We start from the raw sequence: 26855 nt of genomic DNA on the forward strand, positions 1-26855 counted from the left end.
GGAGCATAACCCTATTGCAACTACTTTCCTGAGCTGCAGATGATGGTCTTGGTTACAGGAGCTTCTGCACTCACACACTGAGCAACTGAAAGCAAAAATACAGGGGTATGGATTCACACAGCTGAAGTTCAACCTGGGCTCTAGGACTGTTTCCTCCGAGATCATCCCTTGGAGAGATTAGGCTTTCACTGGAACATAGGATGTGAAATACAAGCCAGATTGCATGAGCAAGTAGAACATACACCACATAAAGCAAATGCATAAAGGTGGGAGGCAGAAAAATCACAGGCAGACAATTAATACAGGTGTTGTGGTAGAGGGGCTGGCTCATTTCAGTGTTTTATTACTCACAACACTGAAACCAAATTTGTCAATATGGGGGAAATATTTAAAGGCACTAATGGATGATGGATGCCTAATGGGTCTCCTTTTTCAATGTGGTAAAGTGTACATTTGCCATATGTGCTTTTAAAGGGTTTTCTTTTTAATTACAGCTCAACCCCTAGAGGAAACAAACACTTGAATTTCCATGAAAATCAATGAGTATTTCAAGCCCTCAACAACTGTCAAGATCAGAAATTAATCTAACAATATATTTGCCATTATGGGGTTGAGAAAACACATCCCTCCTCAAGTTATGGATTGACTGGCTTATACAGATCGCAATTTCCATGGTCTGAAATGAACGTCGGTAAAGTACTAATTTTTAAACAGAATTTATGTCATCTTAAAAAGAGAGGTTTAGAAAGCAATCACATTTCTATAGATAGAGCACTTCAAAAACACAGAAAGAATCTATGACTTTCTGGTATAGACTACTGGCCAGGAACTAAGTAATATAATTCCTAAATGAGGAAAATAATTTTGGTGAGTAAATAGGAAGCAGATATCAGAGACAATGAACTTTGTCTCCCTGTTTACTGTCAATAGTATATTATGTTGTGCCAATAAGTCACCAACAGGGTGGAAACAAGTGCTGGAAACAAAAGGATAATTATATGGAAAAAGACAAGATGTGTAAAACACAACACTCTAAAACCAAAAGGTCCAACTACCAAAACTGTAGCCTGTGGGGAAATAAAAAAGAAATCATGTTATACCTCTTTTAAACCTAGCCTACAAAGTGGAAAATCTTGGGCTCTGAAAGGAAGTAAAATAAGGTCAAATTAAAGATATATGCAAATCTAAGCAAGATCTTGAATAAACCCGATTCACAAGAACTGGGATTTCTAGTGACCCAAATGCCAGCCTGCTGGATCACATTGCCACTTCTCCCTCAGGCAGAGGGAAGCACTGGAAGATACTGGTGTACAGCTAATGGCAACATGATCTGATCCAGCCTTCTCTTTTGAATAAGTTAGGGCTCTGCTTTCTTTAGATCCATGTCTTAGGTTAATTGAAATCAAAGTCATGACATTCTCAATAGGATCAATAATATATAAATTTCTAGTAAAATACAAATAAATAATTTCTACATAAAAGCGACAAGAACTTCTCTAGGAAACTTATTAATCAAATGAGATTTCTTTTCTGACTGCTTCAACTGAATGTATTCTGACATATCACTCAAGATTTAAGGGTAGAAACCTTATGCTTTCCTGTATTTTCAAAGAAGAATTGCAAAAGTTACTTGACTATAATTTCTATCAATAAGCATTTGTTTTGGCTATAATTCAGACTGCAAGCAGACATGAATCTAAACTAACCAACCAACATTATGGTGAACATTTCCTCAAATGTTTTACATCATTTGCCCATTTATAACCAGGTTTCAGATGAACATTTTGGTTAAATGATGGACCTATCATGAAATTTCAGTAATGATTTTAGTAAGATTGGAAGCACAACTATTTGCACTTCAAAAATTTTAAGAACCGTGCTATGATATGGCAATGAGATATTAATGGAAATCTTGCAAAAAAAGATAAATGGCACTGCAAGAATACCAGAAAACTGGAGAGATGAGGGAGAAATTAATTGAATCTACACTTTTGATAAATATTTATTTTTTGCAGAAGAAAAATGCACACTAGTTTGAGCTGTCATTATGCTAACCTATATCCTATTTTTCATATTATTAGTAATACATAATGTGGTAGTTTATATTCAAAAATAAAACCAGAATGTATATACCTCATGTATTTATCCAGAAATACACTAAGGTTACTATGGTTACGAAAAATCCATTACCTTTGAATACAGAATGAAAAAGTTTGACTTAAAGTGTGCACTATTTATTATAGCGATCATCAACAGCCTTCAGGAGGTTCTCTAACTGGATTCATTTTTCAGTGTCAAAACTGACCCACCACACCAGTACCTTATGGCCTGTGCAAGGCAAAGAAATTTGAACTATATGAATTTTTAAATATGTTTCATACTGACTCAAGATGCAGAAATGGCTTTGAATTTTAAGGCCTTACATTAAAAAGAAAGCAGGGCCTTGGTACCCTTTTCCCCCCAGGTTGTCCAATAAGAAATGCTTTATTTTCTCTTGTACCTACAAAGATATACAAATTCTGATGGGTCCACAATAGTGTTTATGCTGTGGCATGGCACTTCTAGCTCTGTGTTTTCTTTTTGGTTTTTTTAGGTTGTTCAGGGTTTTTTGTTTGTTTTGTTGTTGTTGGGTTTTTTTTATTATTATTGTTATTGTTGTTTGCATAATGTCTGAACAAGTAATTTGGATAATTCATTAAATTACACCAATTACATCAAAATAGAGAGCCAGATTACTATGCTTCACTGTATTGCCAAGTAATGGGCACTTACCTTCAGTGTAACAGTTTAAGAGTATTGATATAATTTGGCTATTGGCACATGGCACAACTATTTTTAAAAGAAAACAGATTATTTGTTTATATTTTTAATAAATGAATTAGAGGCTATTCAGGTAAGCAATGTGTTATCTCTCTAATTAAGAATATTTAAGAAAGGCAGTAAGAAAACTATTAAACCTGTATATAATTTCTTCTACAGTTGGCAGTTTACTTGCTTTGAGAGCTGGATGGCATCAGATCAAAATTTTATAAAACCATTAAGAAAAATTACTCAGATCCTGTGAAAGAGTCACAAAATTTAGCTACACCATCCATGGTGGTGTTAATTTCTGTGAGTTCCAACAAAGAGTAAGATGCTTTAAAATAAATAAATTAAAACCATCATAGTTTAAAGTGCATCCAACCAATTTTAGAATAATTTTTCTTTCCTCTGAAATAAGAAGGGGTCAATCATACAATTCATTGCAACCATGAGATACCCATCTGACATGTTACCTAGCAGAGAACTCACCTTTTACAACATACTTAGTTCCATTTCCAGAGTAAATTGGTATCCCATTCATATATAAAGTATATTGTGTAATAATACCATTTGGTGTTTTGGGTGGACTCCAACTCATCAGCAGGAATGTGGGAAAGGATATTGCTGTGGGTGATTGCACATCTTCAGGGGCTGGTGAAAAAATGTATAAAGTTATACTATATTGTCTTTCCACAAATAATAAAGGATTTCAATGAGAAGTTACTACCAGAAAGATTTTTTGTAAAGCTGAAATTTCAGAAAAGATTTTATATCTGCAACATACCAGAATTTTGAGAAATCTCCTATATTATGTGAAGATTTCTAGCCAAACAAACTTCTATAAAAGACAGAAATATACTCTTTGCTTTTAGGAGAATAATTATGCTTCTTGAATTTTGTCTTTCCATTTTGGTAACACTGATCAAGGTGAGAGGTACAGGATTTTAGTGCAGTCCTTTTTTTAATATAGATTGCTTTTTCTTCTTTCATGGTTTTTTTTCTAATTACAAAGTGATCACTCTAACCACCAATGCAGGTGATGTACTCCACCCCTTGTTTCAAACTTTTCATAATTCAACACACTTAGTAATGTTTGTTTAATGTAGATTTTATGTATATAATATACTGGAAGTTTGCAATGGATAATAATTTAGGAGTAGAGTTCTCTCACTGTTCCAGTGAGTTATACATTAGAAGCAAAAGGAATCCCAGTGAATATCACAAGGGGAGCAGAACTGAGGCCTTAGTCTGGGAGAAATATCTTGTAATTTACAAGCTCTGTGCTAGCAATTTAAAACAATAACTAGCAGTGCCTGGCAATGTGAAAACAATATAAAGTAATGAATGTTTCAATAGGGAAACAGGGATAGCTGGAGGGTGTGATATGGTGTCTGTCTTCTGTATCACCAATTTATTGTTACTAAGAGCATGCAACAAGAGCATCCAAAAATAGAAATTCCACACATTGACTTTTTGTTCAATTCTTCTGAGGGATAAAACACACATTCCCCATGGCTTTATTCAATCTCTGAGAAAAAAAAAATCTACTCTTGCCTAAACCATTCTGTTATGACAGGTAAGGATTTCTGCTTTATTCACTAAGCTGAGAAAATAGGACATAAACAATTTATTTTTAATTGCTATGTCACAGCAGAAAGAAATACACAAATATTGGAATAATGTGTTTCATGTTTATATCACAGGGTCCATTAAGTATTTGGCTGTCAGAGGCTGTAGCTTTTCATGGACAATGCCACCAGACAATCTCAGACAGTTTATCTTGAACATCCAAGAGGCAATAAGTGGATTTTGGTTTGATTGGTGCTGCTGGAAGTTACTAATATGGTCATGCCAAAACTCTGTTCTAGCAATGTTAGACTGCAATTTTCAGCACTGTCCTCATCAACACAATACCTTGCACAACAACCTGCTTTGGCAGCAGCTAAATACTTCAGCATCCTTTTAGTTATTATGGATATAATTCACATGACTTCATGCCAAAATTTTATTTTCTTTATTGGTACTGTATTACAACCTAGTTTACATGAGAAGATAAAACAAAGAACTGTGGGAGGGAGGGAATTTTGAAAACTACTTTGCATCGTGGAAGATTAACTACTGTCCAATAAATACATGTCAAAGTCTTCATTATTCTACTGGTGTAGATTTGGAGTAACTGATTATTTTAACTGAATTAATATGGCTTTAAGATGACAGAACCGGGAGATGTGAACTTTATGTTTAATTGAGAATGAAGTTAGATATGTCACTGATATTTTTGGGGCATTTGTTCTAGTAATTTATGTGCAATACATATCAGCCTAGACTCTAAAGTCAGAACTGAATGCATTTTTTTCTTTCTTTGTGCCCTATTTCCTCATGTAAGCATAGGAAGCATTAAATTCCACTCACAACCTTTAAGTTTGAGCAGAACACGTAAAAGTGTTTAGGGAAAAAAAGGGAAAATCTGATCAGCAATTAATAAATAACTCAATTGGCATTTGGCATTTTCATCACACTGAAATAATTGTTGTCTATTGCTGGTGTTTAGTGGTTAAAAGAAACCATGGAAATCAACCGTTTGATTCTCAATTTCATACTGTGCCATACAATCAATTCTTTTTAGTCAGACTGTCTCTAGATTTACTTCTGAGCCATAGTAAAATGAGGAAGCTTTCATTAATCTTTCAGATGCTTCATATTAATGACAAGGCTCTTGCATGAACAATGTAACAGCAATTAAAAAGCCCATTAATCTGCATTACAGCTATTAAAGATGCATGTCATTAAAGGGTATGGAGTTTGATTCATTTTCGCACCCCCCAAAAAATGGAGCAATTATGGTCTGGCAATGCACTTTGTCATCAAATTAGGTTGGGGTTTTCCAGCAAATGGCTTTGCAGCGTTTAGCTCTTCTCCTGTTTTATTATTCATGACTGAAATGTGGAAGTCAAGACCTTTGAAATTACTTTACCTTCTTGTGGAGTGGAGATGTTCAATGCATGCAAGCTCTCAGTACAGCCAGCCAAAGTGCAAGCAGTTAGGGTTACAGCATAGTTTGTGAAGGGATGCAAGCCCCTCAATACGCCTGCAACACAAGAAAACAAGGTGTTATGCATGTACAGTGTACAGACTGATTGCATGCAGACACATGCAGAGGGAAAATAAACTTTTGTACCACGGGCTCCCACTGTCACAGGTGGAAAAGAAAAATTATTTAAGGTTTCGTTCCTATTATCCATGACTTAAATTTTACAAAATAATTTAAGAGCAAATAATATATTATTCAATTTTTAGTACTAAAGATGCACCTGTGTTTATTTAGTTATGCTCACTAAAACAGATACTACTACAAAACAGAGGTGTGTATTTTAATGTGACAGTGAAGGAGGTTTTCCTTCATCACTGTCTCAAAGTTTTTTCGGTTACTAATTTTGTTTTTCCAAGGAATTTTCATTGTCTCTCAGAACAAGTTTTTTTATATGTCCTCTCCAACGATGTCCCTATTCATCCATAAACTGAAATCTCTTTTTTTATGAAACATCCCACTTGTCTTCCATTCAGTAGCAGCATATTGACCATACATTTGCTACACTAACAACAGTAACATAATTCAGGTGACACAGCACCCAAAATTTTACAAGAAGAAAAGATCTGGGGCCTTATTCTGTATCTATTCTATTCTATCCTGCTTATGCTAGTCAAGTTACTAAATTCTCACATTTTCAATGAGCTCCTTGTTATAACAAACAATAATGACTGCTTACCACTTCAGGAAGTTTTGCAACATTTTGAACTATCATATCAATATCACAGAAGGATTGCAAGGATAAAGATTTAGTTTAGAGTCATTTTAAGAAACATCGGCAGTTCCCATTTTAAAATATGTCCAACAACAAAGTAATATAAAATCTAAATAAAGAAGTAATTAATAGAAGGCCAATTCATGCCAAGTTTTATTTCAAACCATGACCTCACCTCGACTCTCACAGCTCTAGCAAAATCGATGTGGTGTTTAATTAAAAAAATAAAATTCATAGCAAACAACGTTATTTCAAAACTGCCCAACACTGGTATTTTGAAAATCAGCTTAAAAAACAATAGCACATCAAAGAACTGTAATTTCTGGCCAATTGTCCCGCAGTACAAGAAGCCTGAAAATCCCCTCAGCATTACAGGTACACAAACAAGTAGATAAAATTAGTCTGTATTATTGCTCTTCACTGGGCTGCTATATTAACAGAATACAACATAACTATGTTTCATTTTTAAAAAATTTCCCCACATAAGCCCTTTATAAACACAAAAATGCCGTAGAGAATTTGATGTTGGAAACTAACACCTACAGCACAAATATATTATTTTCTGAGTAGAACTATCAGTCTGTACAACTTTATATTGTGTTTAGTAAAAGGTGTGTTCACATGGAAAATATGAGATTAGCTTTCTCTGAATTAGTAACATTTATGATTTTTCTTGCAATCAATCAAAAACTTCAAAGGTTGGCATAGCAATGATCTTTCTATTTAAATTCTCTGGGGTGCACTTCTACTCATATAAATGGAGAGATATTCAGAAATAATCACTTTTACATCAGAGTAGTGTTAAAATAAAACCAGTTGACCAGCATCTGCTTGCTCTGATTATAGTTTTGATTTTGCAAATCCCCAGTTAACAGTGGAGAGCTGTACTGACATCCAATCTAAGTGTGACAGGAGAGAGAATGCTGTGTCGGTCACCACCAAAGAAATGTCCCTGTAATTTTCTTGTGATGGGTGGAGAATATTTTTCAGAGCCATCAAAAAGACAGAAAATAGGAAATAATGTTTTCATAGAATGGTCTGGATTGAAAGGGACCATAAAGATCATCTGGTCCCAACCCCCTGCCATGGGCAGGGACACTTCCCACTAGACCAGATTGTTCAGAGTCCCATTCAGCCTGACGTTGAACACTTCCAGGGATGGGGAATTCACAACTTCTCTAGGCAACCTGTTCCAGTGCTTCACCATGCCCACAGTAAAAAATTTCTTCCTAATATCTAATGTAAACCTAAAGTCTTCCAGATTAAAGACATTATCCCTTGTCCTTTCACTACATTCATTTGCAAGAAGTTTCTTTTCAGTGTTCTTGTATGGCCCCCCTTCAGGCATTACTGTGCCTGTAAAGTATTGGAAGCTACTAAATCATGCATCACAGAAATTCCATTAGTCAAAACACCATCTTTTTTACACAAGACAGTATTTCCACTTATTTCCAGATCATAGAGGGTTAAACCCAGGAAAATGTAAAAGGTGCTTTGGGAATTACCTCCACAAATAAATACAAGCCGGAACCAAATCCTCTAACTGTGACATTAGCAAGTTCCTGGCCAAGAGGAGCATGGCATTGTATATACACCATCGCTCTATTCACTCTGAGGTGCTTTAGGAAGAAATTTAGTTTGATTTGTACATTTAGCACTTGTAGCATTTGTTTATTATTAAGCAGTGAATTAATGCTCCTTGCATTTCCTCATGGAAGACATCCTGTAGGGTTACCAATGGCTTCAGGCACTGAGAGCTGCAGAATATCAAACACATCCAAAATGATGCCAGGACATGTAGAAGGTTTGGACTGGACTACTTTGTTTACTTTTGACAAAGTAGGGAGGTTTTATATGAAGCACCTGTAGCATAACAGACTTCCCACTGCATAGGTAGGTTTCTGAGAGGCTGAGAGAATTTCCATGAATGAAAAGCAAACAAATAAACCCTTTTGCTACAGGAGGTTTTTGTTTAAAAATTCATTGAGCAAAGGCATCAACTTAAAAAATATTTTTTCATTTCTTATTTAATGTTTTTCCTTCATGTGTACTCTTGCACTATTTCTTTTTCAACAAAGAAACAGATGTGCATAGGTAGGCAATAGAAAGTGCACAGATTTTATTTACATTCTTCAGCAAACTACTTTTTTCTCAGCTGCCATCCTATCTGTTTGGCCAGCATCCACTGTAATCTGTTCTCCTTCATTATGTTAATCTGTGGGCGGAAAGATTTCTGTCATCTTCAAATCGCTTGTACAGCAATGGTAAACACCTTGGCCTGTCTGTAATTGGACAGGTGTCTGCATTGGTGTCACCCAGCTTTTAATTCAATTAAAGAACTGGCTGCTCTGCTCTCATTACCCACTCATTTCCCCTGCACTTTCAGTCAGTCAGTGAAATTTACACTCAGCACCTGACTATGCTGAAATACAAAGTCAGCAGTCCCACAGCAAAGATCATCACTGATACATGTGAATTAATTTAAAGAACAGCAAAATTAATTTTGCAGTAAAAAACAGCCTATGATACAATGAAGTCGGGTGACAGCTTTAAAAAACTTTCCCTAACTCCTCAATTATCACACTCTCAGACTGGCATCTCTTGTCTATACCCAATAATTGCTGATCTGAAAAGAGTCCATCAGGCTTTCCAAGATGGGGTGCTAACAAAGCAAAATTTGGCCACACTTGCATATATTCTATTAATGCTAACAGGAGAGAGGTGGATAAATTGTCACTTTGATCAGGAGATAGGATTAGAGACATCATCAATATTTAAGAAGAGGGTCAGCCTCACACATTTGGGATATAGGTCCCACACATTCAGTCTGCCACTATGGATCAGCTGAATCCACCTAGACTCAAAATTTACATCATAGGCTACATTCGAAGCCTTAAAATCCACATGGGGAAGTGGAGATGCTAAATCATTTTAACACACCACTCCTATCTGCCCAAAGAACCTTTGGAAATAAATTAAAGTTCTAACACAGACATTTTGACACAGTGACCCCATGAAACTGAATAATGTCATTTGTTAAATATGAATGTAAAGTTAACAGTCTAAAAGAGGGATCTGGAAACACACCTAGAACATTAAGCCCACTTTATATGCAAAACTAGTATTTAATTGTCTATACTTTTATTTAAATTGTCTTTAATTATTTGCAATATCGAAAGTCAAGGTTTAGAGTTGTGCAAGAGAGAAAACGCTAGGCTCATTCTAGCAGGGAAGGGATAACAACATGGATATGGGCAATAGCAAAGGGGTCAACAATGAACTTATGGTAAAATGGCTGTGTGGACTAGTCAGACGTAGTTACATATTTTTGTCCACTCCATTCAATGCTCTAATGCATACAGTATACAAGAATATTCCATAGAATATTCCATACCCGGCTTTTTTGCCTTCACTTCTCCATAAGGTGGACATGTTTAGTACCTCTCAAAGTGAGTTCTCATACATTTAGACAACACAGCCATATTCCACAGCATTCTGGCAGATTTTGAGTGGAAAACAAATTTCTCATTAAAAAAAAAAAAAAAAAAAAAAAAAAGGTTTACCACTACAGTATGAGGGCTAATATTCTGTTTTATTATTCAGAAAAACTGAGTGTATTATTTTGCCAAAGAGACTTTTCTTTGTCAGATTTTTTCATTGTTTCCTCCCTAACATGCTATTTCATGAGGACCTATTTTGAAATACACCTACTACAATTGAAACAACACTTGACCTTTAGATTTACCTTCATTCTTGTCTAAGCTTTTAAATCAAAAATTACCAAATCTCTCTTCCCCAAACCCAGATTATTTAGATAACTTGAATGCCCGAGGTCATACAGCATCTGTCCAACAAAGTCACTTGTGTGTCGAGATGCATCATTGCCACAGTACACTTAATCACAGTCCACTGATCAGAAAAGGAAGTCCTCAAGTGACTTTGTTTTTTGACAGATTGCAGCAAAAACTGTTTAAGTACATGTGTCTTCCACATATGAATTTCTGAACCGAAAGCCTGTGCAAATCAATCTGTCACATACATCTGCATTTTTAAAGCATCTTCTAACTAAGTATACTATGAGTCATAAAATGAAGAGCTACTGAATACAAGGGTACCTATTCCAACTCTCTGGCTTATAAGAACAAACAAAAGTTTTACTTTAGTTACTGTATTTAGGTGCCTTGAAAGACCCTTTTCCCCCCAACAGCAATACTTCAGAACAAACCATATACAAGCTCCAGTGTCTTTGAAGATGCAATTCTGTTTGCAGTGGCTCAAGGAAACCTGTTACATTCCCCATAGCACAGGGAACTCTCCAGCTGGTTCAGTTTGCAGAAAACCTTAACTGAACTGTGCAATTTTGCACCAAGAGTTAAACAACCACAGACAGTACTGGTTTTGTAATATCTATCACTGTTTAACCTATGATCATTCCAAATAACTTCATCATTGCTTATTTTCTGCAGTATGATTATCTTTAAAAGTTTGTAAAGAGACAAAGAAATACTGTTTCCTTTTTTGCAGATTTTTTTTAATATGTCTATAAAAACATAATAATCCTTCTAGCCTGAAAAATACTATGAAATTAACTTCTTCTTATTACTAAAAATATGGTTATGTATCTAAGAGTTGATGTAATTTTGCTAAAATGCTCAGATTTATTTAATCACACAATTTACATTTTGTAGGAATAAATTTATACAACAGCATTGGACTGTAAACAAGATTCATTTAGGTCTAAACTCAATCAAGTTTGAATCTTAATACTGTAGAATATTAATATAATTTGTTTTAAAATTCATATATTGAAAAATATGCCAGTTGTCTGCTAAAGCCAGCTAAAAGCAAGGAGAAGGGAACCTACATTCTGCCACTCTGACTTAGAGTCACTAGGAGCTCAAGCACCACCTGACAACTCACAGAAACCTAATGGGCACAGACAGGTCTACCAGCTACCCTGTGTAGCAGTAGCTGCTCCAGCCAAACATTCTTATATACATATGAAGTTTTACAATGTTAGAAATTTGGCTCAGCTTGGAGCAGGGGTCTGGGAGTCCTCCTACTGCTCTGGCCCTACATACATTTATCTTAGTTGGCTTACAATAATCCCTTTCTAAAAAAAATTTAAAATCTTAACTGCAGTGTAGGAATGCTTTGAGTGTAAAATATTTGTGCAAACCAAGAGTTTTCAAGTCATTTCAAGTGCATGACAGTATTGCCCAAGCAATTCACCAAGAGCTTCACGCAGCAAACTCCCCCCATTGGTGGGAAACTGCTCATTTCATCCCACACAGAGGAAATGAGCCTGAGAGAAACAGCATTTTCTAATATCCATCTCAGACAGTGATCGCCAAATCCTGTCAGAGGGAGCAGTCAGGGCGCAGAGGCCAGTCCCAAAGCCACAGGATGCTCAGGGACAATCTCTCAGCTGGCAGCACTTGCCAGAGCATGGGCATTTGCCAGGCTGGCAGCGAGCTTCCCCCAGTGCTATGGCTCCACTGCCCAGCCCTGGCTGATCCATCACTGGCAGTCTCCTCTTCTAAGAGACTTTCCAGCTAGAGAGCTTTCAAAACCACAGCACAGCTCAGACATTTTGATTAACCATATTAAATCATTAAATTAACTTTTCCTGAGATACTCATCTGCTGAGCATAAAAGACTAAAAGGTGAAAAGTAATTACAAACACGTGTCACAGGAAGGAGGGAATGGCAGCTGTCAACCACAATTTTCTCATTACCACGTGTGCAGCCACAACATCAGCCCTCGGCTATTGCAGCAATGAGAGAGGTGGGATGAACTGCAAAATCATACAAATTTGAAAGAGAAATCTTTAAGAGGAATAAATACCAATTTTGTGTGAATTCTTTTGCAGCACATTTTATTTCGTTATTATTTGTAGGTGTCATTAGAGCCCACAGTTTAGAGGCTGATCAGTCTCCTGAATTCTACAGTGAGAGAAATCTGAATTATACAATGGGGATTTTGCACGTGCTTGACAAGAGCAGCATCAGAGAATTGTGATCAGTGGCACAAAACACAGAGGCAAGGCAGCTGGGGTGTATCCCAGGGTTCCAGGATACTGTTCAACACTTTCATCAATGACTTTGATGATGGGGGAAGTATGCATCCTCAGCAAGTCTGAATGATACAAAAAGGGCCACTAAGATGGTAAAAGACTGGAGCAGATCTCTTCTGAGAGAGAGTGAGAGAGCTGGGACTGATCATCTCAGGAAAGACAAGACTCAGGGTGATCTATCAAAATGTATAAATACTTTATGGGAGAGAACAAAGCAGCACCCAACTATTCTAAGTAGTGCCCAGTGACAAGACAAGAGTCAATGGACACAAATTGAAATGCATGAATCACAGTATCAGAGAATACCCTGAGTTGCAAGGGACCCACAAGGATTATGGGTCATGATGAACTTAGAGGTCTTTTCCAACCTAAATGATTCTGTGATCAGTGAGTCCAACTCCTGCCTCTGCAGAGGACAACCCTAAGAATAATACCATGTGTCCAAGAGCCCAAATGCTTCTTGAACTCTAGCAGGTTTGGCATTGTGACCACTTCCCTGGGGAGAAAATTAAAATCCAGCTGAACACGGAAATCACTTTTTACTGTGAGGGTGACCAAACCTGGAATAGGCTTCTCATAGAGAAGTATCTCCATTAATGGAGATATTTAAAACTCAGCTGGATGTGGTTCTGGGAAAGCTGCTCCAGTCAACCTGAGCTGGGTGAATGGACTGGATAATTGTTCCAAGCCAGATGACTCTGTGATCTTCTGGATTCCAAAGGAAAGTAGAAGCAAAAGCTGATCACAGACCACACTGAAACAGTGTGTTCTAAAGCTTCTTCCATTTTTTAAAATACTGATTCTAATTTTTATTCCAAATTTTGGTGTCAGCATGTGGGATGCACCGGAATGCAGAAGAAAGCAATCCAGCCTTTAGGAAACAAATTCTTACATGCAATGACTCTGTACTTCCTTTATTACTCTGCGTAAATGTTATTACATGCTTCTCTGAAGGCAAGATGGGCAAGCATGGTACTTTTCAAATCCCAAAAACTTACACTCTAACTTTATACTCTCATCCTAGAATACAGATACTGAACACTATGTTGAAATATATCACCTTATCCAATAAACTCCTGGTTCAACAGTCAGAACCTCATTTAAAGGATTTAAATCGGATGCATATTCCTTTCTTGGATGAAAATGAAAAAACAGTTTGACATTTTGGAAGATTACAAGGGTCAGATTTTGAAGGATTTTGCTTTCTGAGGAGTCAGAAATAGGCCCCTGAGACTGCAGGATTATGGTCATTTAAAGACCTATTTTAATATTTAGCTCAGCTTTTCTTCTTCTTGACAAGGGTACAAGAGGTTCTTCTGAATGTGACACACATAGTACAGACTTCTGTGAAATGGGTAATGCTCTTAACTTTTTGCTACTGTTCTCCAGTTATGACACAGGACCCTACTCTAAGTGTTCAAAAGAATTTACAATGTAAGTATAAACTGAAACACAACAGATAGGCCTAAAAAGCTGCAAGGAAAAAAATAAGACAAAGGGTTGTCAGTGCCCTCAGACACATTTCAAGCAGCAGATAAGCAGTGGCTAGGCTTGTCAGGGAATGAAAATTTCAAGGAGGGCATGGAAAAATACCATTGTTTCTTCATCACTGCTCTCACAGAGAGCTGTGATACCTTTCTGCTGTTGCATTAGCAAGCCTGGCTGTTTGGGTTACTGCAGCATTTTCTCATGGAATGCAACAAAAGAATTTCTAAAGAAATGCCCCTGAAATTAGGGAGAAAACAAGCAAAATTTTTCATTCACAGCAAACTGAAAAGAAAAGTAAGCAAAGACAGCACCTTCTGTAGAGTTCTATGTTTATGTTAACTTTTGATTTATCAGGAACGATAATTCATCAGGGAAAGATACACCTTCTCCTGGGAGTCTCATATTTGTGGGTAACTAGTTCTCAATATCCCTTTACTTGCTCACCTGTGTAGGCCTCACTAAATCAATAGACTGAAGTAAAATTACTTTGGATCAGTGATTTAATTTACACTCGTCTCAGTTCTGACCTCACCATGAGGACATGAATTATATATTTCATACAATGCTAAAATTTGAAAATAGATAATTAAACTATTGGGCTGGAGTTATAAATAACAAGAGGAAGCACATCTTGAACACACAAAACTGAACTGGAACCATTACTCCAACAGCAGTTACAGAAATAATAAATATATTGAAAAATAAAGATAATTCTACTATAGACCATTAAGCAGGGTGGTCCTGATGCAGCTTTCAGCTGAAATATTCCACAACCAACCAGCTGAATTTGTACTAACAGGAAGACTCGTTCTATGCTTAACACATTTCTTACACTTTCTTCCTGAGCATCTAGAGAATCACAGAATATTCTGAGTTGGAAGAGACCCAAAAGACTCAAGGAGTCCAACTCTTACATGAATGGCCTGTAGAGTGACTGATCCCAAAACATTGGCTGGAGCATTAACACCATGCTCCAACCAACTGAGCTCTTCTCAGGGCCATATTCTGACACGGTCACATAGATCAGCATTTGAATACCGACATTCTTAACATTTTTCGGGTCATATGAGTGGCCTGTGCGCTGCTGTGGAAAACAAAGACAACAGCATGCTGGAGTCCATCAACAAGGACATCTCCAGCAGAGACAAAGAAGTCATTATTCCCCTCTACTCGGTGGTTGTCAGGCTATACCTAGAACACTGTGTTCGATTTTGGTCCCTGCTGTGCAAAAAAGAAGTGAACAGGCCGGAGAGAGTCCAGAGAAGGGTGACAAAAATGATAAGAGGATTGGGTATCCTGTCAAAGAAGGAAAGACCAAGAAAATTTGGTTTGTTCAGCCTTGAGAAAAGAAGGATCAGTAGAGATCCTATCACCATGTTCCAGTATTTAAAGGGTGGCTACAAGGAAGATGGAGAGTCCCTTTTTGCAACAAGTCATATGGAAAAGACAGGGGTAATAGGCACAAGTTACTTCTGGGGAGAATCCAACTGGACACACGACAAATTTCACAATGAGCACCATCAGCCACTGGAATAATTCCCAAGAAGTGGTAGATTGCCCAGCTCTGGATGCTTTAAGATTCAGCTGGAAAGGGTGCTGGGCCACCTTGTCTAGACTGTGTTTTTGCCAAGAAAGATTGGATCAGATGATCCTTGATCTCCCTTCCAACATGCTATCTACAATTCTATAATTTTATAATTTTATTTTGCATTATTTGACAGCTCTCTAAAATTCCCTGATGGGAGGTTGCTGTGAGGCCAGGGATGGTGTCTTCTTCTGTGCCTACAGTGAGAGAACAAGAGGAAATGACCTCAAACTGAGACAAAGGAAATTCAGATTAGATATTAGAAACAAGTTTCATTGTTTGGGTGGACAGGCATTGGAATGGGCTGCCCAGGAAGGTGGTGGAATCACCATTCCTGGAGGTGTTCAAGGCATGTCTGGATCTGGTGATAGGTGATGTGGTTTAGGGGTTACAGTGGTGGTGTTGGGTTGATGATATGTCTGTTTCAACCTTGATGATTTTATCTGCTGTAGTAGGCTAAAGAGCCAGGATCCATTTTCTATCTTCATTTAATGTAAAGGTATGTTGCTTCTTCTACCTCCTGTAAGCTGCAGGCAGATAACCTCTTACCTGTCCAGCCTGCTGGAGACATTTTCATAATCCTGACAGACAGTGATGGCACAATGCCAAACAAGTTAAACAACATTTTGGTTCTGACCATCAGCTGTGAGTAAACCACCTAATCCATGTGTCTTGGTCTTTTCTACCAGTATAATCTGCATTGTCTTGTACCACAGACAAAGAAAATAAAATATGTGCTATTTTTCCCTTGGAAATGTATACATAGGTTATAGCAGAGAAAAAACATGAACCATATATACTTACAGAAAAACTATTTCCTGGGCTTCAGGAAATAATACACTGCCTGAGGGTTAACACACTTTCCAAGACTGCTGTACTGCCCAAATCTGAGCCAAATCAAAGCACCAGCTTAGAGCACTGCGTCATTACCACCTTTTGAATTGTTATCAATTACAGAATTGATGTTAGAAATCATAAAAATGAATCTATTGATCTGCACTATTGCCCCATTTAGTCATCACATAACATAATCCAGCTTCTTGTCTTCCCAGGGAACTTTGTAGCATACAGAAAAGGCAGTTTGCTCACAGAGAGCAGAAAGACAGATCCATGCTATCCTGGCAGGAAGAAGTGTCCCACAATTTTCTCTATAACATTCTCACCCCATATACTCAAAGCCATGAATTTCTTAATTCCATAATAACCTACCTCCACACCCCAGTAGCATCAACCACAGCATCTGATTAACACAAATGTATGCTAGTTCCCACTGAAATCAGTTAGGTTTATATGATCAAAATTAAGCAGCTACATCAAGTGCTTTCATACATCAGGTCAACCAGTATCACAGGGGACCCACACAATAATTTAGTGGAACTGGATGGAACAACAGGAAAAGGGGTTAAAAAAAAATCACATATACTAAGCAAATACAAGCAAACAAAAAAAGCGTTTCTCCCCCAGATCATAAGTAGTTTGGAAACTGCTTTTCAGTATTAGTGCTGTATCTTAATTTCTATTGTTCTTTGAAATCAGTACATCGCTACAGGGATGCTGACGCAAATAATTACCTTTCCGAACGTTATCTATGTTGTGCATACACAAAAACAGACAAGTAGTATTTTATAGACCAACAAAAGGAGGGATAAGCATCCTGTGTTATTAGATATGCCTAAAAGATGGTACTTAACAACATTTACCTGTGAGCATACCAGCGTCAGCAAGCTCAGCACTGGTGATGGGTACAGTGGGACCATCCGCTTCATATGCTTTCAAAATGTACTTCTCAATTACACCTATGACCCCAGCTGGTTTGTCCCAGGTGACCTCAATGCTGTAACCATTTATACTGTGAGCTCTTGAGGGAGTTGGCACATTTTGTGGAACTGTAGAAGGATAAAATAGAAAATAGAGAAAATGGCAGTTCTAAGGAGACTATTGCCCCTATTCTTCACTTTTAATGGCTGCAGTAAATCAGACTCAACCATTAGCATAAATACAATTTATTAGAGTTGTAACTTTTCAGCATTGATTTAATATGACTGCACATCTTGAGCTATTCAGTTTAAGCTATATTTCAAAACCATCAAAACTCCATCTACATAACATTCCTTCTTGTCTTGTTGCAATTTTCCAAAAACATTTCATGTATCAAGCATATTTAAGCATCACTCACAAAGAGAGGAGGTGGATTGTATGTAGCTAACAAGCACAGGCATTATAATAACACAATAGAATGAAGCAAGGCAGTACTGCAACAGAGTTTGATATTTATCAGTTGGGTATCTAAGCCACAGAATGCCACAACTATGAAATGTTACTAAAAAATCTCCATTCTCTTTTATTGAAGTCCTTCAAAAAATTAAGTCTCTTCCATTTATTTTCCACATGCATATTTTATTTCCACAACACCGTGCACCTTTCTTGGGGCAAAGAGGTTTTAAGGCCTTTTTGAAAAATCCTTTGCTTCTGATTATTCCATATTACAAAAGAAAAAAAAAAAAAAAGAAAAAGGAAAATATAAATGTTTTCAAGAACTGGAAAACCAAGATCATAAATGCACAGAGTTGCTAATAAAAAGAAATAATTCAATTTCCTATAACCTTTAACTATTTCTTGGATATTACTATGCCAAGGAAAGGTCTGGTCAGTAACAGCTTCATCACAGATGACTGCACAAGGGATGCAGAGGAAAGACCCAAGGAACCCTATGGCAGGATGATGGATGATGAGTTTGCTGTAGATGCATGTGGACTCCCTCGCCCTGCTGATGATCATTTGCTTTTCTCACCATCAAATAGCCTTTTTTTTGGTAATTTTACTGTTTAGTTTAATTAAATATGAAATAAGAAGGGTACCAGCATGGAAAGTACAAAAATACCTGGAAGTTGTGATTCTTCTGTAAAGCATGTGATACTCTGAAAAGGCTCCTATTACTACAGCAATATATTGATTTCATTAGTTATGATGTGTATCACAGGGCGAGGTAAGGTACTGTACAGCAGATGGTCTTTCCATAAGGGATATAACAAAACCAACTCAAAAATAATTAAATAGCGCAATTATTGTCCAACCCCAGGGAGCATGGACTGCTCAGTGCTGTGGTCAGCTTGCAAACATAAATTTGTGGCAAACCTTACAGTTGTCAGATGGTTGACATGAAAATATGCACATATTTTGTCCCTCCTGGGTGGTACACAAAGTATAAGTTTTAAAAGAATGCATCTGCAAGTCCAATATTTATGCATGTATCACATAATTTTTTATGGTGATACATTGGATGAGACATCAAAAGAATGCTCTGCACTGATGGAATGCAATTGGGCTTTAATTTCAAGAAGAGGGAAAGTTAGTTAAGCAAAATACACAGAACTGTAAATCTTCAAAATCTTAAATAAATCTCTTCAAAGTTTGTAAAAGCACTGGCCAGAAAAGTTTTTTAAATTTTCTTTGTAAGACATATAAAAAATTTGATCTTTAATGTATCATCTTTCTACCCTGAAATTTTCTCCACAAGCCATGTGCTTCTGTTCTAGTAAATATTGCCACATTTTCACACACAATCTACGGACTACTTGTTAAAAGAATCCTCATTCAGCAGCACTGAGTAGCACACCCATGCACAGGTCATTTAAAAAACCAATTTTCACAAGACCACCTTGTCCCTAGCAAATACATGGCCTCTTCTTTTCCACAGCTTGTACCTGCTCTCCAGTACCACCCTTCTCCACATCTGATTTTGTAGCACCAAGTTATATGTAGGAAAATATAAATTTACGTACTCCAGTCTACTCATGTAATGTGATGTTAGATGTGCACGTATGAACACAAATAAATGGTTGCTCTCACTCAGTTAACACAGTTCAATCCTTTAGTGTCCTTAATTACATAATCTAATAAATATCTGGAAAATACTTTGAGTTATGAGAAGAAAACAGAAGAAAATATTTGCCTGAGCACTTAACAGCTGATGACTGTAATCTGGTAGCTGTTTAAAGCATCAAGCAGTTTCACCCTCTCAGAAACACTATGCAAGGTTCACTAATCAAAATTGTTTTGGTTGGATTATCTCTATAGAATCACAGAATGAGTCAGGTTGGAAGGGATCACAGTGGGTCATCTGGTCCAACCTCCCCACTCAAGCAGGGTCATTCTAGAGCACAGGGCATGGGATTGTGTCCAGGCAGTTCCTGAACACCGTCAACCTGACAGTAAATATCTTATGAAAAATAAGAACGAGTAAACCTTAAAATTTTATTTACCTGATTCTCTTGTTCGAGCGTGGGTCCACGCACTAGATACCGATCCTCCTTCATTTAAGGCAACCACCCTATAGAGGTATTCTTCAAAGGACATCAAAAAGGATAGAGGAGGTAAAAGATTAAAAAGAAAATACTGAACACAGTAATACATTAGTAAAGAATGGAATGAAAATGATGCATTTTGTTTAAGAAACCAATGCACTACCTGTAAATGGTTGTAGAGCACTCTCATAAACACTCTGCTCTTTTCCTCGGTACACAAGGATGGAGTCATTTCCCCTGCAGTTAACAGCACTGTCAGTTGATAGGCATCCGTCCAGATTGACTCTGACAGCACTGCTGGACACAGATGCCAAGTTAACGACAGCACCTCGTGTAAATTTAACATCCTTCATGCAACCACCGAAACCTAGCAAACAGTAAGGGATTAGTACCACATAAAGAGCTTCAGCCATTAAGAAACACTTCTGTTCCTTTCAATTCTATATTTTCAACATAAAAGACTGTAATGTGAAAATGCTGACTTCCAACATGACATGCTGTCTCCACTTGCAAGACACTAAGCTGGTAAATTCCTGCCTTACTGATCTACACTTTCACTGTTAGCAATTCCATCCCACAAGGAAATACCTTTCCATTTTCTCTTTCATCACTTCTCACTTTGAAATTATTACCATAAAAGTGATTCTTTGACTTTTAAAATCAGCTTTCTGCTGCTTGCTACTATTTTGTTAGATGTACATACTTCCTCAAACTGAAAAGAATATCTAGATTAAAATTACAATTAACTTCAGGAGATCAGATCAGTTTTGTCTAACAGGGACATAACTCATGCACTGTTTATAAACATACTCCAGAAACATAACCCCAAACTATTTGTTTATGATAAGAAATTTAAGAAGCGTCATTTTACATTTATTTCTATATATCCATATATTTCTCTGCATGTGTGACATTCCTATCGAAATTTATCTTAAATCAGTTACTTGCACTTATAATTACAAAATTCCAGATGAAGTTGTTAAAACTTTCATATTTACCTGAAATAAATAAATTGATATAAAATGTGTCTCAAATCTGAGTAACGGTTGGTGCTTAACACAAAACCAGAGTAAAGAGTAACCAAACTGAAGACTTCAATTCATTTAAGAATTAACTTTGTGAATTAAAAATCCACCTCTCACAGATTAAGGCTTCTCTTTAGCCTTGTGAAAGCTAAAGTATTTCTATCTTATGTATATCTTACATAGTTTTATTACCTTTATTACCAGAAGATCACAGATCAGAGTAGTATTTGTCCTTAGCCACCTGAACTGAGAATCTCACATCCACACACAGTTCATCCAAAAAGGGGTACTGATGGACACCCATTTTGAATCATCCTCTAAAACACCTTCTCTCTCCATATCACAGGGAATTTGGCTAAACTGCTCCGTAAAATGAATACATCCTTATTTAAGCTCAACTCCTAGTCCACAGTGACTAGCTCAGTTTCTTAGTCTGTGACAGAAGAATTAATCCCAGTCTGCCCAGGCATCCTAATCATATGATAAAATGAAGTTGTTTGATTTGCAGTGAGATGCATTCTCTACAATCTATTTAATACATCATTTTTAGTATCTTTTTAGCTACATTTATCACTATTTGAAGATTTCTCACTGACACCAGCCAAGCAATCCTGTCTATTCTCAAGTAGCTGCAGAATAAGTAAAGATAGTACAAATTTTCACAAATATTCCTGCCAGGAAGCTTCCTTTTGAACCTCCCAGGAGGGCATGCGATGAGTCGTGCAAAGCCTTACATACTCCAGCTAAAATGTCTTAAAGCTGTTACTTGCATAGAGATGAATCAGTAGGAGAATAATATTTATCACTTATTTGCTGTGGGCAAAACAACTTTATTCCTTTATTGAAAAATTATCTATCACACAGCCACAGATTGAGAAAACCTAAATCTTTATTAAACTGAAAGATCTCTACATTCTATTATCTTACCACTACATCATTGTAGTCCTAAACAAAAGTATATTTTAAGCTATAATATCTAATATTGCTCACCTGAACCTACATTTAGGAGCACATAAGATAATATTTATCTTCAGACACTCTAAATATAAATTCCCAGCCACCATCTTATTTTGTGGTGCGCTGAGGAGGTTTGCTGGGAAAGAAATATTTATTGATGTGCCTTGATATGCACTTCAGACATTCACTTTATATGTAATTTTGTCCTAGATTCTCTGTTCACAGATCTCTTTGCTGCAGGAGTTGCAAATACATCCACTCACAAGGCTACACCATCTGCTATGAGGCAACACTGACAGGGTATGACTAGCCAGCCCTTTTGGGCCATAAATATTATGCACACAGAACCTGAAGGAAGATTATATTATACGTGATACCTAGAGCTGGAAGAATACTTAAAAAAATATTCTTGAACTATTCCGTAGCTGTGAAATCAAAAGGCTCCAATACAGCTTACTTAAATGTGCACATCGAGTGTGCACATTCATGCTTTCAAAGCCACTTACTGGAATCCCCACTAATAATTTACTGACTGATACACATTTGTCCACAGTAGCTGAAAAATACCCCATGACTGATGAACAGTTTCAGAAGTAATGAAAATACACCGAAACAGAGCCAGTTTAGCAGACACTTTTCAACTAAGCTTCCTACAGTAGATCCTTTTGTGAAGGCCATTAGTATCTGCATGCAATTAATGCTTCCCTCTTTTCCCTAAAAATTTGACCTGTTCCAGAATAGAAGGGTCACAGTGACATATAGCCAAATACATGATTGTCTTCCTTCCTTCTGATAATGAGGAAAACATCATGGCAATCGGATAAGAATCAGTATTGCCCAAAAAAGACTAAGAAACTCTCAGCTGCTTTTCCATGGGACTGCATCCAGGCATCCAGGTTCATTACAGTGATTTAAGCTATGTTTTCTGTCTCCCACTGGTTTTGTATTCCAGATCTGTCAGTGGCACAAGCAGATCAAGTAAAACAGGTTTCTGTGAACTGCTGTTCTTGGATGAAGATCTGGTTGGGCATCTCACTCTACCATTTCCTAGGCTCCAGGTCCTCTCTTATCAGTCAGACTGCCTCAGGTATCACTGGAAGAATTTTTATAGCATTACAAAAAGATCAGGTCTAAGGAAAGCTAGATGGGTAGGGATAACTGGTAGAATCATAATGGGTGGGAGGAAAAATTCATGTTACACATCCTTGAATTTAGACTGTCAGCAGCAGAATGTCCACCTGGGGCAAAACACCAGTTTTTGAAAACGTATGTTCTTCTTGTGTCATCTTACCTTGTTCTAACCCCAGTTCTCTATAAAAACCCTGAATCTCAGGTGGGATTCCTCCTACGTAGACAGGTGAGTTTACTTGCAGCTGCTGAACACGCGGTTCGAGCGCCTGCTCTCTCAGCTCATTCATAGTGGCGGAAATCACAGAGCCCTCCTTGCTCATGGTGACTTCATTCCACTTTCCATCACAGTAAGACAGTCCCAACCAGAGGTCCACTTGGGTAAAGACAATGCCAGTTCTTAAGAATATGTTTAATATTCCACTTTTCAGCTCAATCTATACATTTTAAAACAGAAAAAAAATATTTTGAAGGAGATATCAAATACACAACAATGACAGAAAGTTATTTTAAAAACCATGATTAAGTGAGTTATGAATAAGATCAATAAAATGATTTTTTTTTATTTTCAGGTTAATACTGTTTACATACAACATGCTAAATACATTGTATCAGTTAATTCAGAATGTAGGAAAAATAAATTTGATTTTTTTTGACAACTGACTTTGGCACTAATGTATCTAAAAAGAAAAGACAATGAACAAGCTGTTTTGCTTTTTTTTTAGAATAAGAAAACAGTACTTTATCTATCGATTCATTTTTCACAGGAATGTAACAAGATATTAAGGAAATGAAATGTCAGACCTGATTAAGGTCTTTTTAATTGGCTGGTGAACTCAATTTAAAATTTTTCCAGCATCCATTGATTCTTACATTCATACATTTCATCCTTGTTCTTCTAAATCTTGTAAGAAAATAATTGGTTTTGTATATGCTTTTTGAGACTAATGTGCCAATTCTCTAACAGAATACATTTTACTTAAATTTTTCACTGCAGAAGTTTCCAAATGTTTTACTGAAAGACTCTTTATCCTAACTGACACAAACACAAGTAAGCTGAGACTGTAAATCGGCATATATAGAACATGAAACACTTTGGGGATGAACTGGATATTGAAAAATATTAATATTTCACAAAAAGACATTTCTGCTTCTATGCAAAAACCTTATTAAGTGAAATAAAAACTGCAGATTTAATATAGATTCTTATCACTATTATTGACAAACTGACATATTTAGTTTACTGATAAAATTAATATTACAGTCTTTGTAATTGGATCATATTTCCTTAACAGGAAATACAGGAAACACCCCAACTGATGAAAGAACTCTGTGCTTGGATGCCATGGGGAATATGGGTCCTAGTCCTCATTGCACACTGACTTCTTGTTCCTGAGACAAAGGGATTTTCTTTATTTGTTTCTTTGAGACCACAACTTTTCCTATTTCCATACGTTCAGACCTATTTACAGATAAGGACTCCACAATACAGGTGAAGGACTGATCATGGCACCAATGCAGATGAGAACAGCTGGAAAAGGCAGCCCACTGGACAAGTCTCTGCTTTTCTTCACTGGTGAGAATTAATATGGAGCACACTGTGCTGGTGGGAAGAAAGTATTCCAGAAGCATTAGCACAGCAGCAAGCCAGCAAACCTGCCAGACCTGGGAGCCAGAGAGAGGTCATAGTGTTTGACCCAGGGTCACTACTCAGCACAACCCTCCTCCAATTTACTCATCTTGGCCTAGTTTTAAAGCAGGCACTGAATGATGCTTGTGCTTTTTGTGTTGACCTGGACTGACATTTTGAATGCCTGAGTGCAGCTAAAGACAGGGGACTAGTGAGGGACCACTGCTCAGTTTCAACTCTTCTGCATGGCAGAAATAGAAAAAAAAAAAACTAAGTCCTGCATAAATCTGAGCACAGGTACTGAGCACAGGTTTATAAAATCAACAGATAAATTGTTTGCTTTACACAGAATTATGGAATCACTTTCAGAAAAGAAGTTTTAATCATTATCATTTTTAATCTGCCCTTGGAAAATATATTATTACTTGGAACTAAAAATGTACGAAGATCATATTATTCTGACAGGTATCTCAATAGCCACCTCTCAAGAGAACCAGATCTTTGTATCACAGCCCTAAACCTGAGCAAGTTTCAGTTTAATTCTTAAAAGCATGCTTGCTTTTCAGAATTTGGGTTATAGAATTTCATTAATGCCTTTCTCTATGCACACAATTCTCATTTTCATCTACCTAAGCATGTAAGGTTGGAAGTAGGAAAGCCAAAGCTTAGCCTGAATCTGGAAGATAAGAGCAGCAAGAAAGATTATTCCACAGTCCCACTAGCAGACTGTGGTATCTCTCTGAGACTGATACAGGGACCAACTCTGATTAAAAATGTTATTAATGACCTGGGCAGTAGGATGGGGTATACTCCCAGCGAGCCTGCAGCTGGTAGCAAAGGGAGCTGCCGTTGGTATCCTAGACATATAAATCAGCTTTGAAGAACACTACTGAGTGAGATGGATTACAAACTGAACACTGGCCACCAATGCACCCTCGAAATGATAAGGACGAACTTGCACTGAGACTAGGTTAGAAAAAAGGTGGGCAGGGGTTCCAAGGAGATGATTCTTTCCCTCCAGTGATCATGTGTAAGACCACATCCAGACTACTGTATCCAGTTGTGGACACGTCAATAAATGAAAGACATTTCAGCACACCGGAGTGAATCCAGTGGAAGGACACCAGGCTGGGCAGTGGTTGGAGTACCTTGCATACGAGCTGAAGCTGAAAGGACAGGGTTTGTTCAGTCTGAGTGCAAGTGGGAAAAGAACTTGAATGTTCCTCTGCCTTATGCAAGGATACAGAGAAGACAGGCCCAAGACTTTTCTCAGAGGCTCATTGTGAAAGGATGAGAGGCAAAAGACAAACTGTAACAAGACACAGTAAGAGATCTGGGCAGGTGTGTTTGGGTGTTTTTACTTTTTTTCCTATAATGAGGATGATCAAAGATTGGAACAGGCTGTAGAATTTGGAAAGCTGTGGACTGTCCATCTGTAGAAAAATGCACACTATTCAAACAGAAAATGCCCAGAGCAACCTTATCAAACATAAGCTGGTCCTGCTTTTAGCAGAGATTTGGAATAAATTACAAAAAGTCCCTTCAACTTAAAGGATTTTGTGGTTCTGTATTGCACTTCTCTGCAGAAGCCAGCCCCTGCCTCACTCAATCTGCTTATAAACATGATTTTGAAGATGAAAGAAATATCCAGACATAGCTCTGAGAAACAAAACAAGTACAATAGGGGCTGCATTAGAGGCTGAATGACACTTTGCTAAACCTTCCATACAAAACAGTCTCAACGAATGTAGAACTAGAAGATTGATCATGGCTTTAGCTCCTTTGAATTGCAAAGTCTTCCTGAGATTCAGAAGTATCAGCAGAGACAAGCAATGGACTTCAAAAAACTTGTCAAGGATAGGCAGTCTTTGAGCCCTTTGAAAGAAAAAGCACATGGAACTTCTGCTGATATGCAGCAGCCATTCCAGCTCAAAATCTAGCCCAGACCAGACCTGCCAGCCAGAGAGCAGAGGCCCAAACACAGTCCCCTCAATAGCTTCCTCACAGTCACTCACTTTAATGGAAAGGATTTGGGAATGTTTTCCTGACACCTTAC

General features: G+C 37.2%; 1 protein-coding gene across 5 annotated transcripts in view; it reads right to left on the bottom strand.

Annotated features, from left to right (window-relative positions):
• Positions 1–26855, bottom strand: part of USH2A (usherin) — a 373664-nt gene that overhangs the window by 206666 nt on the left and 140143 nt on the right. For all 5 annotated transcript variants that reach the window (XM_072927553.1, XM_030269121.4, XM_030269120.4 and 2 more), the window contains 6 exons: positions 23333–23606; positions 20223–20426; positions 20018–20098; positions 17456–17641; positions 5777–5890; positions 3292–3453 (listed from right to left, as the gene is read on the bottom strand). In XM_072927553.1, coding sequence (XP_072783654.1) covers positions 3292–3453; positions 5777–5890; positions 17456–17641; positions 20018–20098; positions 20223–20426; positions 23333–23606 — 1021 coding nt within the window. The remainder of the gene's footprint in view (positions 1–3291; positions 3454–5776; positions 5891–17455; positions 17642–20017; positions 20099–20222; positions 20427–23332; positions 23607–26855) is intronic.

This window comes from Taeniopygia guttata, chromosome 3 (assembly GCF_048771995.1).
Source record: "Taeniopygia guttata chromosome 3, bTaeGut7.mat, whole genome shotgun sequence".
Lineage (NCBI taxonomy): Eukaryota > Metazoa > Chordata > Aves > Passeriformes > Estrildidae > Taeniopygia > Taeniopygia guttata.